The 18,095-nt window shown below is 40.5% G+C and overlaps 1 protein-coding gene across 2 annotated transcripts; it reads right to left on the reverse strand.

The window, feature by feature from the left end:
• Nucleotides 1-231: 231 nt before the first annotated feature.
• On the reverse strand, nucleotides 232-12,678 carry LOC131968414 (protein bicaudal D homolog 2-like). Of its 2 annotated transcripts, XM_059329276.1 has the most exons (8): nucleotides 12,387-12,678; nucleotides 8,756-8,968; nucleotides 6,834-6,986; nucleotides 5,967-6,431; nucleotides 4,261-5,253; nucleotides 3,906-4,057; nucleotides 1,910-2,141; nucleotides 232-552 (listed from the first exon to the last, which is right to left on the reverse strand). In XM_059329276.1, exons 1-8 carry the CDS (start codon nucleotides 12,624-12,626, stop codon nucleotides 550-552), a joined length of 2,451 nt encoding a protein of 816 aa, XP_059185259.1. In that variant the 5' UTR covers nucleotides 12,627-12,678; the 3' UTR covers nucleotides 232-549. The 2 variants fall into 2 exon arrangements, with proteins under 2 accessions (XP_059185259.1, XP_059185258.1); XM_059329275.1 differs by lacking the exon at nucleotides 232-552 and having other exon boundaries at nucleotides 714-2,141.
• Between the last annotated feature and the right edge of the window lie 5,417 nt (nucleotides 12,679-18,095).

Here is an 18,095-nt window from a genome sequence, read left to right on the forward strand (position 1 = left end):
TCTCTTTTTGAAAGTTCTGGTTTAAAAGAAAGACCACATAATCTCTGGATGTGTTTCTATTAAATAAATAGAGATAAAAAATATGTTATATTGCTTGAAAAAGTCACCAAGAATCTGGTAAATAAACATGCACATCTGGTAGAAATGTATAATAACTGAAACAATTAGTATGATTTTTAAAAAGAATGAGGAATCACCTAAGAGCAAATAAGAAAATAAAAAAGTGCACAGTCAGGGTAACACAGGCAATGAGTAATCAGCAAAACAGCCATCTTGAATCTTCCCCTGGTTCAATAATAATAGTGGGACATATTGGTGGAAGACTGAAGGACTGCAGCGCCGACTCGTTCTCTCTGCAGTCAAAATGTTTGACAGAACTTTACATGCTTGTTTTGGCACTCTAAAACAAGGCCCTTGGCAAATACTGTTGGAAATGTTCTTTAGTTAGAGACATGATTGAACCATGATTAGAGAGTGAAGGAAGCAGGTGACTGGCAACTGTCACACACACTCTGACGGGCCTCCTTAAGGACACTTGGCATGATTGATTTACTGCAAAAGGAAAGATAAAAACAGAAGAAAATCACATTAAACTGATTGTTGATTAATTGTTCACATTTTGATTTCCACTGAATTACCTAGATGATGTTTATTAATGAAGATAGCAGTTAGGAAGGAAAGAGGAAGGCTGGAAGCAGAAGACTGAGGCGTGGTATGCATGCAGGCTTTAGTAATGAGTCACTGATACTACAGGGAATGACAATTTCACAGTATCTTACATCTTAAAAAAGCATGATTACGGAAGTGAAAACCAAACATATTAATGTAGCATTTTTTGTTTGTTACACAGATTGTCCTACATGAAATTCAGTGGTACCATTATTTATATTTTTATCTTTATCAAATCTGTAAAGCTGTTTTGGACCAGAGAGAGAGAAAAAAGTTGTATAAGGAGATAGAAGACATGTATGCAGACAAAAGGAAACAGTAAAAATCACATATTTACAAAAAATGTGGTAGCATCATCCTCCAACAAAAAACAAAACTATACATTAAAATGTCACAGAACTCAAAAATGGATGATAACTTTGTACTTTTCATGACAAATTATGCCTGTGTGTACTCATCACAGCAAATTTTAAAGTGATGCAGCCTGGAATCAAATGTAGTTCAATTAAAATTAGCATGCAGGTTTCAAGTTTCATGTGGCTCTTAGGCGGCACACTCTAAATATAAATAACTCAAGGTCAGGAGATCTGTGCCTTCCGTGACGCCAGCTATATTTTAAGTTAATTTTACAGATTCTGGATATTAATTTTACCATGAAAACATGAAATTCATTGTTTTAATACTAGAAAATGACCATGGATAACATAAAAGAAAGGAGTGATTCAGCTCAACCAGTTAACATTGTAACAATTCAAAAGGGTTAGTCAACAACATTACATACAGTGTTGTCGACTAATCAATTAGTTGATTTTATTGACAGATCTGTAACACTTAGTTTCTCTACAAAACTACTGCTTTAATACTTTTGTTTAGCAGAGATTTGCACATACACTTTGAAATAAGTCATTCAGCATGAAAAAAGCATGAAAATAACTAATAACTAATCAACTGAAGAAATTTTACCAAAATTACTGATTAGGCCACTCATTGACTAACAGTGGGCCGACCATAAATAATACTCATATAAAATATAATGTGTGATAGAGGTATAATGGCGCCAAAATAAAGACCTTAATGTTAGAAAAAAATCTCGTACGCAAATCCTGAGAGATATACAAATTTTGCAAAAGTAATACATATAGATTAGAAGTTTTAAAAGGCTATATGACGCCTTGCAGTAGAACAACAAGCCGTCGCTGATGCTTTGTGCGTCAGTTCTGCTGTACAGCTTCTGACTTACATGATGGCTGGAAGAGGCTCCTTTGGCCTTTGCTTTGCCCTTGCCTCCTGCCGATGTGGCACTGTTCCGGCGCGCCTGCTCATGGTCAAACTCTAAGTCCTCCAGGCGCTGGGTCAAGGCCAGTTTCTGCTGGATGGCCATACGTAACAGAGAGTTCAGCGTCTTCTTCTCATCCTCCGCAGCAGCCAGTTGCCTCTGCATGTCATCCAGCTGAATCACATACTCGTCACACCTAATAGGGGGAAGATGTGGAGAGAAGAACATGAGGGGAAAAGAAGAGAAACAAGAGATATAAATTATTTCCACCAGGTGGAGCAATTTCAATTCTTGAACTGCTGCTGCTGTCACATGGTTTCTCCATTCCCCCAGACAGCATTTTCCAGATGGGAGGATGTCTCTGCTAGCTCACTCTCACAAGTATTACATCAGACTGTTCCCACAATGCTTTGTGTCTCTCGCAAACATAGACACTGACATAAAATAGTCATGTAGAATAAGCAGAAACGTCTTGAGTTTCTTTCTTATCGTTAGAGAGAGATGCTGAAAAGAGGCAGAATTAGCAGGATGTGAAGATTTATCATTGCTTTTTTTTTGTGTTTCCCGTGACAGAGACAATGGTTTGCATTATGTTGTGAGCCCTGGCCCATCAGGACTCCACATGATGTCAGGAATTAAATGTAAACATTTGTTATTAACAGGGCTACAAAATTTCAAAGTTAAAGTCAAGCCTTTCCAGGCCCTTAAAGCGTTTGTAAATGACATATTTATAGAGCATAAATACAGTACACTGTATATTGCGATTCATCACAAAAAAATTTTTCTTGTGCTATAATCAACCAAAGTTATGTTTCATTACATCATTCTACAGAACACATTAAAAGAAAAAACAAAGTTTCCTGTTTCAAAATGTGTAAACAGTTTGTGAATAGACTAATAATACTATAAATCTTTAATTTCAAGTGGTTTCAAGCACTTTATTAGCCTGGCTAACATCAGACTAATCACAAATGAGATTAGTCTGGACACCAGCCATTCATTTCTCCGTAGAGGAGGCGTGGTTTACGATCCTCCGGAGCCGTTTATTGGGCGCTACAAATGTCTATCAAAAGCGTCTGTACGTAGCTCTTAGCCAATCGTATCAGTTATACCAGGTGACGTATGTAGAGCCACAGAAATTGATGTTTACATAGCCGGACTAGCCCATCTCTTTGAGACTAAAATGCTCAATTCTGCTCCTGCAACATTTTTCTGCAGCATGTTCTGGCTCTGGCTGCTCACAGTCTACCGGCAGTGTTGGTGTGTTGGTGAGAGTGTGTGTGCGCGTGTGTGTGTGTGTTGCTTGCTGCTGCTTTGCTTCTCCAGTTCTTGCTTTCTGCAAGATTATTTATTTTTACGCCTTATTTCCCCCTCATGTCATTCAGCCACACACATCTACTGATTTTATGGACAATAGACGAGCTGTTGCGGGTCTCCCGGCGGCTCCGCTGTCCCCCGGCTCGTAGCCAGATCACCGGCGTTACAGCAGTGAGCGGTAGCTGGGCTAGTTGGTAGATTAGGCTTTGGCCAAATCCTGTCGGAAGCAAGGCTAAAACGTCTTTTTTCGTGGTGCAACAGGAGTGTAAAGTCAAACATTGTTTTTCTTTTAAAATCAACTTTCGCTCTAAACTATTTAGAGTTTGCTGCGTCTGCTGCAGCCATGTTGGATCCGTAAGTGAACTACAAAACTAAAAGCTTCCATCTGTCGAGTAGTACGCGTCATCGTCTTGCCGTCCTTCCCCGTTCTGTGATTGGATCCCTAAAACAGGGCTAAGAAACGGCCATCGTTGCCAGACTGCCTGCAGGTTCGAAATGAAATCGAGCGTGCAAGGCAGTATGGGTATACCCAGGCTAGCACTTTATACAAAATCTAACCATTTTTTAAACCTAGACGACGCCAAAATACAATTCAAGTGTTTTCAAAACACCCATAGGAACCTTGGATTATTTAAAATCATACCTTGTAGCAAACATGGCTCGAAGAGAGGAGAACGTAGCAGCATCCTCTTTCAGAGCCTTGAGTTCATTGCGCAGCTTCATCATGGTCTCAGTCACCATGCCCTTCTCGCTGTCGTACTTACTCTTCAGGTTGGCCAGAGCAACCTCAGCCGTCTGAAGGGAATAAGAGCTTATATAAGTATTCATTCATTCATTATTCATTCATTTTTTGCACTTTGGTAAAGTCTGAACTCCCCGACTGTGGTTATTTTTAGCTTATATCTTTCTGTTGTACTTGTCAGTTTGAGAAACAATGCACTTCCTTCCCCTGAGACACACAAACACACATCCAGACACACTCAGAGGGGTCTTCTGACCTGTTTGTTGGCCTTGAGCACAGCTCTGAGAGTGGCAATCTGTTCCCTTTTGGTGCTCAGCAGAGACTTCAGTTTGAGGATCTCTCCCATGCAAGCCTCTTTGTCCTTGTCTGCCACAGTGCCCAGCTCCAGGTTGGCAAGTCTCTGACGTGACAGCTCTGTGGTGCGGTCCACTGCCTGCTGCAGGTGGCGGATCTGGTCCCTGATGATGGCGACGAGGTTGTAGACGTTCATGGGTTCTGGCCGGTGCTCTGGGGCTGCGGTGACTGTGGCGCTGCTGGAATTTCCAGCTTCAGTCTCTGTGATCAGCCCATTAGTGAGAAGTATGGAAGATTGCTGCTCCTTCCCTTCATGCCCCCTTCTTACAATAGCCTTGCCTTCCTTGTAGTAGTCGAGCATGACACGGTTAGGAGTCTCATTGTTGCACATACACACGTGGTTGTAGAGATTGGCCAACTCTTCGCTGAAAGTGATAAGCTCATCCTGCGCCACATTTAGGCTGCCAAGTGATTCTCCTGCAGCCTCACTGACCAGACGGAGCTCCTTCTCCAGACGAGCCACCTCTGCTTTATCCGTCAGGCTGATCTTCTCCAGGGCTGCCAACTTCGACCTCAGCTCCTGGACGTCGCTATCCAGCCGCGCTCGCTCATCTTCATACTGGGTTCGACACTGCTCGTATTGCGCTCTTAGAGTCTTCAGCTCCTGCCTCAGCTCACCGGCTTCAGACACCGCCACGGTGTATTTACACTGCAGGATCTCAGGTCCGTTGATGTCCAGCTCGTAGTAGTCTCCGTCATCGTGGCTGTCCCTGTCTTTTTCACTGTCGAGGGCGGACTGACGCTCCTTACTGGCCTGAAGTTTCCTCATTGCAGTAAGGTTCTCAGTCAGCCTGTTGACTGTTTCCTTTTGTTCTGACACAGTCCCATAAGCATGTTCCAGGTGCTTCTGGTTCTCCTGGAGAGAGTTGATCAGGGCTGCTTTCTCCCGCTCAACCTAAATAGAATAAAAACATTTTAGTCAGCTAAAAAAGAAAGGGAAAAAAATCAGCAACACCTCTGGCTAGCTAGAAGATTGCAGGTTGTATCTTCCTCTCCTCACCCCTCTCTCGGTCAGTACAGTATCGTTCAATTCAACAGAATATCCCCACAGAAAGTCCACATTTAATCAATGTAAACATGCATACAGAATGTATATGGCCATAGATAATCAATAACTGTACCTACATTGTAAACAATGTGGATTTTTTCCTATTCTCACTTGTAGACAGATAAAGCTCTGACTATTGTCTATTGTACATAGTATAGTGGTTCATAAATACAAGAACATAACAGAAAAATAATCTCTGTTCAATTTAGTATGAATGTACTAAAATAAATAGAGATGTTATATTACAGATATAACGTCCAACCAAATAATTTTATTTTGTCACCAGGAGGATTTTCTTAGGTAACGTTGTGATAGCTGCTAAAAGACCTGTAGTATGAAGTATGGGCTTTTAGGAATAAATTTCAACCACTTTTCAAACTTTTACAAGTTACCTTAACCAAAGACTTCCAGACTCTTAAAGCCTCAATCATAGCAGACACCAGATTATGTTGAAATTTTCATTTCAACAGAACATTTTTCAAGGAGTATAACGGCTAAAATTAAGAGATTCAAAAACTTTGTACAGATCCCTAAAAACGTATTTCTGTTGGATATTTTACCTGTGAAAGCTGCTGTTTAAGTTTCTGGATCTCAGAGATGTTGAGCTCACTCAGCAGGTCGTCTACTAAGCTCGGAGCTGGCTTGAAAGCCTCTCCTCTCTTGTTCCCAGCAGCTCTGTTGTCTTCATAACCTTCACCTGCCTTGGCCAAGCCGTTTTCAAAACCTCTGATCAGATCATCGTTGTCTGCCTCTGTGATGGTGGAGGCATCATCATGGAGTTTTAGGTTGTCGATGGAGATACTGAAAGAGCTGCTGTACATAGAGCCACCAATAGTCATATAGTGAGAGAGCTCCTTGCGTAGAGTGGACTTCTGCTCACGCTCTGTTTTGATCGTTTCTAAGGCCTCTGTGAGCTGCCGCTCAGCGATTTCTCTCAGACGCATGGCTTCCTCCAGCTGGCTGTGGAGGCACTGCGAGTCCTCCTCCAGACGGCGGATCTCATGCTTTAGACCTTCAAATTCCACCTTAGCAGATGGTCAAAAACATAAACAAAACTGTGAATAATTTTACTCAATTAATTTGTGTTCGCTTTTCCAAAATAACATGAAATGAACATGATATTATCTAGTGAGCAAATAACAATAACATTAATTGTAAAATGTTGTGTGAATAACAAAAAAACGATGAAAACCTTTTTTTTTTTTTTTACTCCCATTTATTATTATAGCAAATGTCAAGTGTTGGGAAGGTGTCTTTAATGTCTTGCCTTGTCACTTTCTCACATGACACAATGACTATGTGGTTAAATTAGAATAAATACATGTGAGTATACTTTGAGTCATAAAAAGGTGTATAAACAGGAAAAACCTGATTATTTTTTTCATGATTTTCACACAGTTCCTCATATTCTATCATGTTTGTCTCACCTGGTTCTGTCTCAGCACAGAGACTTGTTTCTGAAGAGAAATGTTCTCGTCCTCCAGCTCGCTGTAGTCCTGCAGCAGACGAGCCTCCCTCACCTTGTACTCTCTCATGTCATCCCGCAGCTGACCTCGCTGCAGCTCTGCCAGTTCTGAATTCTGCACAGGGGGAGGGGAATCAGATGACAAGCTGTTATGGAAGACTTAATGACAATAACCTAACCATTAGACATGAACGCTTACCATCTTTGAATGAGTGCAAACACTTAATCACCCAGGCAGTGAAAACTACCGTACATCCTTACAACTGCCTGCTGAAGTGAAATGAGGATCAGCATGTCAGCATGTTTCACATACCACAGGGGCAAGACTTTGGCAGGCGACTGTAATGACGGAAGGAGGACATGGTCCACTTACCAATCCATGTTACAGAGAGGACATCCTTTGTGTCACTCACAGTGGACCATTACATCATCTTTCCTGCTGGTTTCACGGCAATCCTGCGAACTGACCCTCCCCCACTTCAAGCACAAACTTCAGCTTTCTCACAACTCACCCTGACAACCGGTGGTCTGGTCTACATGTCAGTATGAACTTTGACTTTACTAACTACATGTCAGTTTTAACTCTGGCTTTACTAACCTTCTCTTTAATACTTTTGGATTGTAACCGACTATATAATTGGACAGATTCATACCATTTCAAACACAATAAAAGTTTGATTCAAAGTTACTAGGCTCCCATTTACAACTGTGGGATAAACTTATTCAGTTTTTTTACAACGAAATGATTCAGGAAAACACATATTACACTAAAGATGTAACTCAGGGCATGCATATGGATTCCGCAAGGCATAATACTGGCTTCCTCAGTCTGTGAATTCACATAACAATCCAGTTTTGCTGAACAAAGTGGGATGAGACAGTAGTACTGTGTAACAGCAGCTGCAGTATGTGTACAATAAACGACAGCAACTGTGAATGCATTCAAAACAATGATGGCGGAAGAACTTGCTGAACATGATTAGATTACAGTCAGACTCGAGTGAGAGCGTGTTTCTTATGATACCCACTTACATCCTTATTACCAAGATGTTTGTGGCACAAATATCGTATGTCACATATTTTCAGTCTTGCCGGCTCCATTGGTTCATTTTTTATTTTTTTATTAAAAATTTAGCTTAGCTGCTTATACTGTATTTACCAAACTGTATTTTTGCACATGTTTTCTGCACATGTATATTTGCACACCTGTTTATGTATTTACACACTTATATATTTGCACACTTGCTGTAACTGTTATCTATGAGTAACAGCTACTAATGCACATGGACCATCCATTCCACTTCCTCTATACTAGGCTATGTATTGTGGGCTCATGTTATGTATAGGTGGAATATGTATGTATACATGTGTTGTGTTGTGTTGTGTTGTGTTGTGTTGTGTTGTGTTGTGTTGTGTTGTGTTGTGTTGTGTGTATGTTGGCTGCTGGAACACCTACATTTCTCTGCTGGGATGAATAAAGTATTTCTTATCTTATCTTATCTTATTGATCAACTGATTGAGACAAGAGTCTTGCTGATTTAATGTCTCTGTTACAGACCAAGGATCACTTGGTCCCCTATTACGCCTCTGGGACGTTCAGACTGAAGGCGAAACATCACAGAGGCGTAAATATCGCAGCTTGAAACAGCAGTGTGAAAGGGGCTTGTGTGTCAGCAGTTACAGGTTGACATTAAAAGTACACAAAAGAAAGATCTACTCAATAAGAACCAGTTTTCATTGATACATACTGACTTCATTAAAAGAAGGTTGTGTATTTTATATTCTTTATAAGTTAGGATCAGCATAATTAAAAAAAGGTCACATCTATACTGTTACATTAACGTTTATATTTGTTAATATGCTTTTTAACATTTGTATAATCACCTCTCTCATCTCCAGTGCGATGGATGCCAGCCGATCATTTTCAGACTGTAAGCTGGTGAGGGAGGCTTTGGACTGTCGAAGTTCATTCTGCAACTCTAGGACCTTCTGCTGGTAGAGAGCCTCCTTACTGGCAGACTCCAGAATCAGTGACTCTTCTCTGCTTTCTCCATCTGCTGCTACCTTCCTGTGGGTTGAGTGTGCTTGTCCAAAGGCCTGGGGACAAAGAGAAAGAATAAACATCATGGAAAACTACTTTGATCAAGGATTAACAGGGAGCCTGTTTTAGATGTTCCACACGAACAGAAAACCACAAGTATGGCCAAGATAACCACTGGCAACAGATAAGGGTTTTCTTCCACAAACGGAGTTTATTCAAAAATACCAAGGGCCTGTAGCTGACTGTATTTATTTCCGGCTGTTCATCCATTTTATTACAGAACGCAAGTCACTCACAAGGATTGTGTCACCCTGCTGCTACATTGTGGTTTTATGTCATGGTGTTCATCTTACACACTAACAGAGCATGAAAAGAGATTACGGCAAGCACTGGTGACATTTCAACGGCATGAATTTTAATTTGTCATGCTCACGACAAGCTGGAACCAGCTGGAGGCTGCAGCCGGTCTTGGAAATGTGAGTAGAGATAACCAAATGTGAATTTACAGTCATACGTATATTATAACCTATCCTGAACGGGTATGAACAGGTTTGTATGATATTACACAAAAAGGCATATGGTACAATGGCCTTAGAAAATATAACAATCTTGTATAACACTGTGAAACAGTTGCACTTGGTTAGGTTTAAGCAAGAAATCTACTTGGTTAAGGTTAGCAAAAAAAAGATTTAAGGAGCTAGTTTGAGTGTTACCTAGGAGTGAGCCTAGGTAAGAGTAAGATTAAAAAGGTAACTATATACATCTTCAAACTGCTTGGGGGTATATATATATATATATATATATATATATATATATAAATATATAAATAAATATATATATATATACACACTAAAAGTTACCTTTTTAATCTTACTGATGATCTATTGTGATCATTAGTGAGTACTGTACTAGACGAGTTCCTAAAAATGACAACAACAAAAAAAGCAAGAAATGGTTTGAAGCACTGTGGCCTTTTTTGTATTTAACCACTTTTAACCACAAAACAATCTACACAAGATACAGGGAGAACTGGTGACTGACTTCCTCTCTGGTCCAATAAAAGCCTTTTCGTAACAGAAATGTGGGCATGGCAGGGTCTAATGGATGTGACCACTAGTGGGGTCATGAATGCAGTTATAGCTGGATACCAAGCCAAGTGTATAGGCTTAAGTTGACCGTATTGACAGGCTCTGAACAATAGTTTAAATAGGATGAACAGGCTGACGTCAGATTCCCACAGCCATCTGACTTAAAAGCTTGCAGACACGCAGCTAACAAGCACGGACACTGAGCCAACTGGTGATGTAACATCTACTGTCCAAGAAAGTCTTGAAACCTAGCACAGAGGTGTAACTCTCCTTCCTAGCAGCATCTAACCCCACCCTTTCATTCTCTACGGTTTTCTCTTATACAAACAGATATGGGAGACAACAAGCAATGATCAGTGGTAATGGGAATCGATCTGAAAGCTTAAGCACAGTGGGTGCTGATGGACAATTCCTTCTCCAACAGTGACATAATTTACTAAAGAGAGGCAACAGTCAGAATCATGAGATACCAAGACAATGACTACAACAATGACTCATTCAGTGACTGGAATGATCTACACAATGAATAATCTAATGTGGACAAAAATCACCAACAACACAAAACTGAGAATAAGTCATGGGAACTCAACGGGTGATGCAAGTCTGAAGGTGTGATTTATTAATAGAAAATAGAGCTGTAATGATGAATCTGTCAATTAAATGCCAAACATTCCCTGGTTGTCGCTTCTTCAATATGGAGAATTAATGTTTATCATATATGTTTGTCATATATGACAGCAAGGAACCTGATCTTTTAAAGTCTCAACGGTTGATTAAAACAAGCAAACTGAACACCTGACCTTCGGCATGAAAAATGGGCATAGAGAAAAGAAAAGACTGATAAATTGATAATAAAATTTAATCATTGCAGTTTCAGGCAGCCCTAGTTGAAATTTGGACTGCTGAGTGAGAGATTAACTTCTATCAGAGCATATCTTGTTCACTATTCAGAGCCGGTACCTGATTATGTCCAAAATATTGTGCTTTCTCTGGCTTTCTGCCTACCAGTGAAACACCACACAATGTATTATCCCAATACACTAAATTATTAAGATAGCCATTGGAGATGTAGTCAATAATAAGTGGCGACCACAACTGCTGAATGCTGGAGCCAATGTGGAAGTGCCTTAGGATGCAGTTCCTCTAAAGGTTTTTAAACTGGCTGCAAGACTCTGACTAAACTGAACAGAAGGGAAAACCCCAACTTCTCTCGCAAGATACAGTCAAAACTTCCCATATAAAAGATTACAATAGCTCTATGTCTGAAGTGGTGTTAGAAACTTTAAAAATCATTGGATTATTAAGAAAATAGTAGGACAAAAGCTATGTTTTGTACCATGCTGTGTGCTCAGATTCTGTATAGGTTAAAAAAACTACCATATTCATACTATGAGATAAATTCCATCACTGATAATGTGAAATAGATTTGTTTACAAGGGTATGACCTTAAGCTATATGATAAATGCCTAAAGGAGTCTGATAAAACCTGTCTTGGTCAGCTGAATGTGCTGATGGTGACTGACGACAGATAAAAACCTCCTTGTCATGTGGAACAACGGCTCTTCTGACTGCTTTACTGACTTGTCCAAACTGACAAATCCCCCAAAGGTGGTAGCTGGCAAAGACGATTGAGTGAAACCAGAGGCTAGCAGTGTAGTTGTAGATTAGAAATGACTCTCTAAAGAGCAGGGGGAAATTCTTAAGGACATCAGGATAAAGGAGTTATAAAAATACTATGTATGGAAGGATAGTGTTTCTCAAGATTCACTTTGGACTGAACTGCTCCCTCCTGTAACTTTTAAACCCAATAAACTACTAGCAGGTTGGCAACATTGGCATCTAAATTTGACATACTGCTGCAGCTGCAGACGTCTGATTAAGAAGGCCTCAACCTTGCATACCAAGAGCAAGTATGGGCAAGTGACCAGAAAGTTAACTTTTATCCTTCAATGTGAGGAAAACATAAAACTACAGGACTGTTATTCTGCGTAGAAACTGTGAAGAGCATTCAGCTGTGAAATGATAAAGCGTGATAACCTTATGGCAGAGTCCAAACAATAATAGGAGAAACTTTCTGCTTGTCAATGGCACTTTGTGGTTTTTGGAAACATGAGCTTTAGTCATGACTGAGCTTTAAAGGGACCAGGACCATGATTGATAGCTTATATAATTGATGGTGGTTCTGATTATACTGTGTGGTTCTGAATGGAACGTTAAAAACAGTTGGTAAACAGAATGTTGACCTTTGCTGCTCCAACGTGCCGTTAACCGAATATTTTCTTGGTCAAATGTCGTGTGTGTTCACATACCGATACATTTAACGTTACAACTAACGCTACACTATTTTTTTTAAGTGTCTGGTTGCGTGGCTATGACCCCAGCTTACCTCCTTCAGCTGATCCAGCTCATGTCGGACCGTCTCATATTCTGTCTCCAACTCATCAAATCGCTGCTTGAGCTGCTGTTTCTCCTCCAGCACCGCCAGTCCATACTCAGCCGCCTGGATCTTCTCATGGCTCGTCTCACGGAGCTCCCTGGTGAGACGCTCCACCTCGACTTGAAGCCACTGCGGCCCGGCCTCGGTCACCAGTACCGCTTCGGGATATTCCTGTTCCTCCATGGACATCTTGGTGAGCCGCCGACTCACAACTGTAACGGGACCCAGCCCTGGCTAGCAGGAGCAGCGCAGAAAACCACCAAGACCACAAATCACTGCCTTCTTTGTTTGAACCGCATTTTTAGGGGGCTTAAATGTCGCTGAGGTCCCTCTGACTTTTCCCGCCGCACACTTCGAAGACGCTTAAACGACACTTAACTTTTGTCATTCTCGAGGGGTTTATTCAGCCTCTCCGCGAGGCTGACAGAGAAAACTTCAGTTGAGATCATCGATTGGAAAAAGCTACCCCCCTGCACGACATTCAAATCGGTAAGAGTGGGTAGGGAAGTGTAGTTTAAAGTTTCAGTCCAGTATCTACATGAAAACGGACTGCAGCTGCCAAATTGACTTCACGTACCACAATGCACTGCGCGGGCTTGGACGTGATCTGGTAACTAAAGATTTCAATATAGCACTGTCATCTAGAGGCTTCATTGTGAAACTACAACCAAACCCAATTGACAAGGGATGGGCAACTGGAGACCCGGGGGCCGCATACGGCCCGCACCTTCACTTAAAGTGGCCCTCAGTACAACTACATGCATTTGAGCATGAAATCTTAAAAGTGCTGTGTAAAAATGCACAAAATTACTTCTTGCAATTAATGTTGGTCTGCTGTTCTTGCACTGAAAAAAAAAGAAATCACAGTAAGTGGTTATTTTTTATTTGCTTCAAACCTTTTGTATTCCTATTTATACTGTTATACATGCATTTTAGCATGAAAAATGTTAAGTAACTGCACTGTAAACATATTTAAAATTGCAGTTTAATCATATCGGGTTAAGTGCACGGCCCTATATGTGGCCTTGTGGTATTGTGGATGAAACATTGTGGCCCCCTCCAGGATTTAAGTTGCCCATCCCTGCAATAGACCATGTATGAGACCGGCACTTTATGATAAGATAAGATAAGATAAGATAAGATAAGATAAGACTTTATTTATCCTGCAGTGTAGTATGGATGTAAAGAAATTCATTATTTGCTCAATTTCCAGAATAAATGTATTGTAGAATGTCAAGAAAATGCCTAACACAAGCTCTGAGACTAAATGTCTGGTTTTGTCTATTTGCCGTAAACCCAAAAAATATAAAATTTCCAACAATACAAAATGCATGAAAAGCTGGAACCATCAGCTATGTGACATTGTTGCGAAAGAGATAGAACACTCTCGTCTCACAGCTAGAGGGTCGCCAGTTCGATTCCAACTTGTGGTTCTGTGTGGAGTCTGCATGTTCTCTTTGGGTCCTCCAGCAGATAAGTTTCCTTCCACAGTCCAAAGACATGCAGCTCAGGTTTAATTGGTGACTCTAAATTGCCCATAGGAGTGAATGAGAGCGAGAATGGCTGTCAGTCCTGTGATAGTCTGGTGACCTGTCCAATGTCAGCTGGGATCGGTGCTAGCCCCCAAGCGGTTTGAAGATGATAGATGGGTAGAATAGAATTTTATGAATTAATAATTCATTATTAGTAGTAATAAAATTAAATATATGACTGGACCACCGGCATTGAGCTTCAACACAACCTGTACCGGCACTCTAAAAGCTTCAAGGCAGACCACAAAAGCATTAGATATATTCTCATGAATGTGAAAGTGAAACAAAATCCAATCTGGGACTTTCCTTCAGTGTGTACAAAATGCTTAGCAGAGTGGTTTGACTGGATTGAGGAAGTTGTCTTACTGGTGAGTCTATCATATTATTAGTACACTTGCCCGGACAACTCACCTGCAGCTGAAGATAGATTGTGTGTACACCTGTGTTTCTGGGTGTCAGTGTATTTTACCTGTGGTAAGTTAATCCATCAATCTCACTATATATAATATATAAATACATCATATTATTTTGTATATTTATGCTGCTGCTGCTCTCTCACATTGTTTATAGCAACAGCCTAGTAACAGTGTTTTGTTTATCTGCCAAGCAATTTCTGTTGATCTGCCTCTGCCAAGAGTTCATGATAATGTGTTTTTCTCTTCAGGATATGAAAGAGGACTTTTACCAACACTGTATGTATATTTTAATGGTAGCACACAGCAAAATAAATCCACCTTTATTCATAAGATATTTCTTAATATTAATCATTTTTTTCTTTACATTTCAGACAAATATTACCATTTTTATTCAATCTGCTTTGGTCTGGGATGTGGAACAGCACTCTATAGGCCTTTTTGTTGTAAGTAGCATTCTTCAAGTCCTTCGTAACAATTTTTTCAAATTTGGGAAATACATTTTTTTTGTATACTTTAAGCGTATCAAAAGTCCTCTGTTTAATATTGTTTGTGTTGCATTTCCAGCTATCATCTTTCTATCAGTTCTTGCTGTGTTTTTCACCATAGTGTTTGAAATTGTGGGCCTAATATCTGGTAAGCTGAACGTTGTTTTTAAAACATATTAGTTATTGCTGCTTTTTTTACCCTTAAAAAAGCTTAAGTTATTTGTATAAGTTAAAGCTAAGTTATTTTAAATAAGTGCTTCTCAACCTTTATTTGTGCCATGGGCCCCTAAAATGATACACATTAGGTCACAGATCTCCATTTCACTTCATGGACCTTCATCTAAAAAAAAATCGGGTTTTTAGATGTTAAAGTTGTAGGTTCCAGTTGGCGAGATATCTGTAGAATTTCCAATTTTCATTGGGACCATCTGGAGCTCCTTCAAGGATCCGTAAGAGTCCCTGGACCTCTGGTTGAGAACCACTGTTTTAGATGATCCCTTACTCTGCTTTATAATTTGTTGGACAACAATCACGATAGTAATGGTATGCAAAAAATTTTATGTTTCTGGTCAGATCTGCCAGCTCATACTAAGAGATGTAAAGGCCGCCCGTATGAGAAAGCAGGTACACATGCTTCATAAAGGATTTGGTTAGGATTTGTACCAGCAATTTCCACAGATTACTATTAACGATGAATTATGTGTTAATTACTAAATGTGTCCAAATGATTTTTATGATTGAAACATTAATAACTTAAAGCCTGTACACATTTTTAGTGTACACATTAGTAGTATTATATTATTTTAAAATGTGAATTACAATGTGATTAATAATTACCCACTGGAGTAACTGATAATATTGCTGGCAATTGCCATCAATAAACAATATACTTATATAATAAAATAGTGACCTTGAATTCTATAATTCTATTTTTTTCTATTTATCAGCGACCACATTCAGACCTATTCTTTATAAAGACTAACAAGCGACTTTGAGTACCTTTAAAAGCGCTATAAAAATTGAATGTATTATTATTATTATTATTATTATTATTATTAACATTACCTTCTATCTGTGTCTTCAGACATTTGCTGGGGATTTTTGTTTGCACTGTTCGTGGCCATCCTGAACCTCAACTCGTATCACGGTAAAGACTCAACTCAACTCAACTCAACTTTATTTGTAAAGCACTTTAAAACAACAACAGCCGCAACAAAGTGCTGTACATAAACAAACAGAACAAGAGACAATAAAATAAATAAAACAGGAAATAAACACTAAAATAAATAGATTTATTGCTTTTTAAAAGACAATTTAAAAAACAATAAATAAAAGCAAACCATAAAACACTAAAAACAAGAGCAGAGTCTCATGCGTGGTTAAAAGCCAAGGAATAAAAATAGGTTTTAAGATGACTTTTAAAAATGGACAGTGAGGAGGCTTGTTTGATGTGCAAAGGCAGCTCATTCCATAGTTTGGGGGCTGCAACAGAAAAAGCTCTGTCCCCTCTGAGCTTCCGTTTTGACCTCGGTACCTCCAGGAGCAGCAGATCAGCTGACCTGAGGCACCGAGCAGGAGCGTAGGGGTGGAGGAGCTCAGAGAGGTACAGTGGGGCGAGACCATTTAAAGATTTAAAAACAAATAAAAGAATCTTAAAATGGACTCTAAAATGCACAGGCAGCCAGTGGAGGGAGGCCAGGATGGGAGTTATGTGCTCCCTCTTACGAACTCCAGTTAAGAGGCGAGCAGCCGCGTTTTGCACTAACTGGAGCCGTGCGAGGGAGGACTGGCTGACTCCAAGGTACAGAGAGTTACAGTAATCCAGCCGAGATGTAACGAAGGCGTGGATTACCGTTTCAAAGTGCTTGTGCTTAAGGAAGGGCTTCACCTTAGCCAGCTGCCTGATGTGGAAAAAGCTTGACCTCACAACAGCACTAATCTGACGATCTAATTTAAAATCACTGTCCATCTTAAAACCTAAATTTGACACAGTTGGTCTTATAAAATCTGCCAGAGGGCCCAAGTCAACAGGAGGGGTCACACAAGAGCCACTAGGGCCAAACACTATCACTTCTGTTTTCTTCTCATTAAAATTTAAAAAGTTCAAGGCCATCCAGGCCTTGATGTCTTTGAGACATGACAGGAGCGGTGTGAGGGAGAAAGCATCTTTTTTCTTAAGTGGCACGTATATCTGACTGTCGTCAGCGTAGCAATGGAAAGGGATGCCGTGCTTTCTCAAGATGGAGCCCAAAGGCAGTAAATACAAAGAAAAAAGCAGGGGCCCTAAAATCGACCCCTGTGGAACCCCATACAGCAGTGGAGCGGGGCTGGACTCCGAGGTACCAAGGTTTACAGTTAAACTTCTGTCGGTCAGATATGACTTGAACCACTCTAGCGCAGTGCCACCGATGCCCACTAGGTGGCGTAACCGAGCCACTAGGATGCTGTGGTCCACGGTGTCAAACGCTGCAGTCAGGTCCACCAGAACAAGAATTACATGGTCACCGGAGTCATTAGCCAGGAGGATGTCGTTAAAAACTCTGAGTAGAGCTGACTCTGTGCTATGCATAGTTTTAAAACCAGATTGAAACACCTCCAGGACACCATGTACATCGAGAAAAGACTGTAGCTGACCATATACGACCTTCTCCAAGACCTTAGAGATAAAGGGCAGCTTGGAGATAGGCCTAAAATTGGCCAGCACGCTGCGATCTAGGCCAGGCTTCTTAAGTAGGGGCTGCACCACTGCATGTTTAAAACCTTGAGGAACACGACCAGTAGACAGACTACTGTTAATTACATTTAATACAGACTGCCCTATACTGGGGAAAACCTCTTTGAAGAAACGAGGGGAGACAGCATCACAGGGAGAACCTGATGGCTTAATATGGCCAACCAGGTCCTCTAAAAAAGACAGAGACACTGGCTCAAAACCATCAAAAGCTGCAGAACAAGGAGCAGTGACTGAGGGGTCAAATGCAGGAGCAGAGATGAGGGCCCTAGCAGTAGCAACCTTGTCAATAAAAAAGTGCAGGAAGTTATTACACATTTCAGGAGATGTCTCCAAGCTGACAGGCTGTGGAGCATTAAGAACAGAGTCAATGGTTTTGAATAAGACACGTGGGTTGTGGTGGTTGGTCTCAATGATGTTTGCCAGGTATTGTCTTTTAGTCTCTTTAACGGTGCTCTGGTAGCGGCGCCAACAGTCTTTAAGGATATGGAAGG

Source organism: Centropristis striata, chromosome 3 (genome assembly GCF_030273125.1).
Source record: "Centropristis striata isolate RG_2023a ecotype Rhode Island chromosome 3, C.striata_1.0, whole genome shotgun sequence".
Classification (NCBI taxonomy): Eukaryota; Metazoa; Chordata; class Actinopteri; order Perciformes; family Serranidae; genus Centropristis; species Centropristis striata.

Excerpts from the sequence above, each read along its gene's own strand:
- LOC131968414 (XM_059329275.1), bottom strand. The coding sequence starts at position 12,626 with ATGTCCATGGAGGAACAGGAATATCCCGAAGCGGTACTGGTGACCGAG. Across the intron at positions 8,969-12,386 it reads AGCTGGATCAGCTGAAGGAG|GCCTTTGGACAAGCACACTC; the intron begins GTAAGCTGGGGT and ends CTTTGTCCCCAG. Across the intron at positions 2,142-3,905 it reads CGAGCCATGTTTGCTACAAG|GTGTGACGAGTATGTGATTC; the intron begins GTATGATTTTAA and ends TCCCCCTATTAG.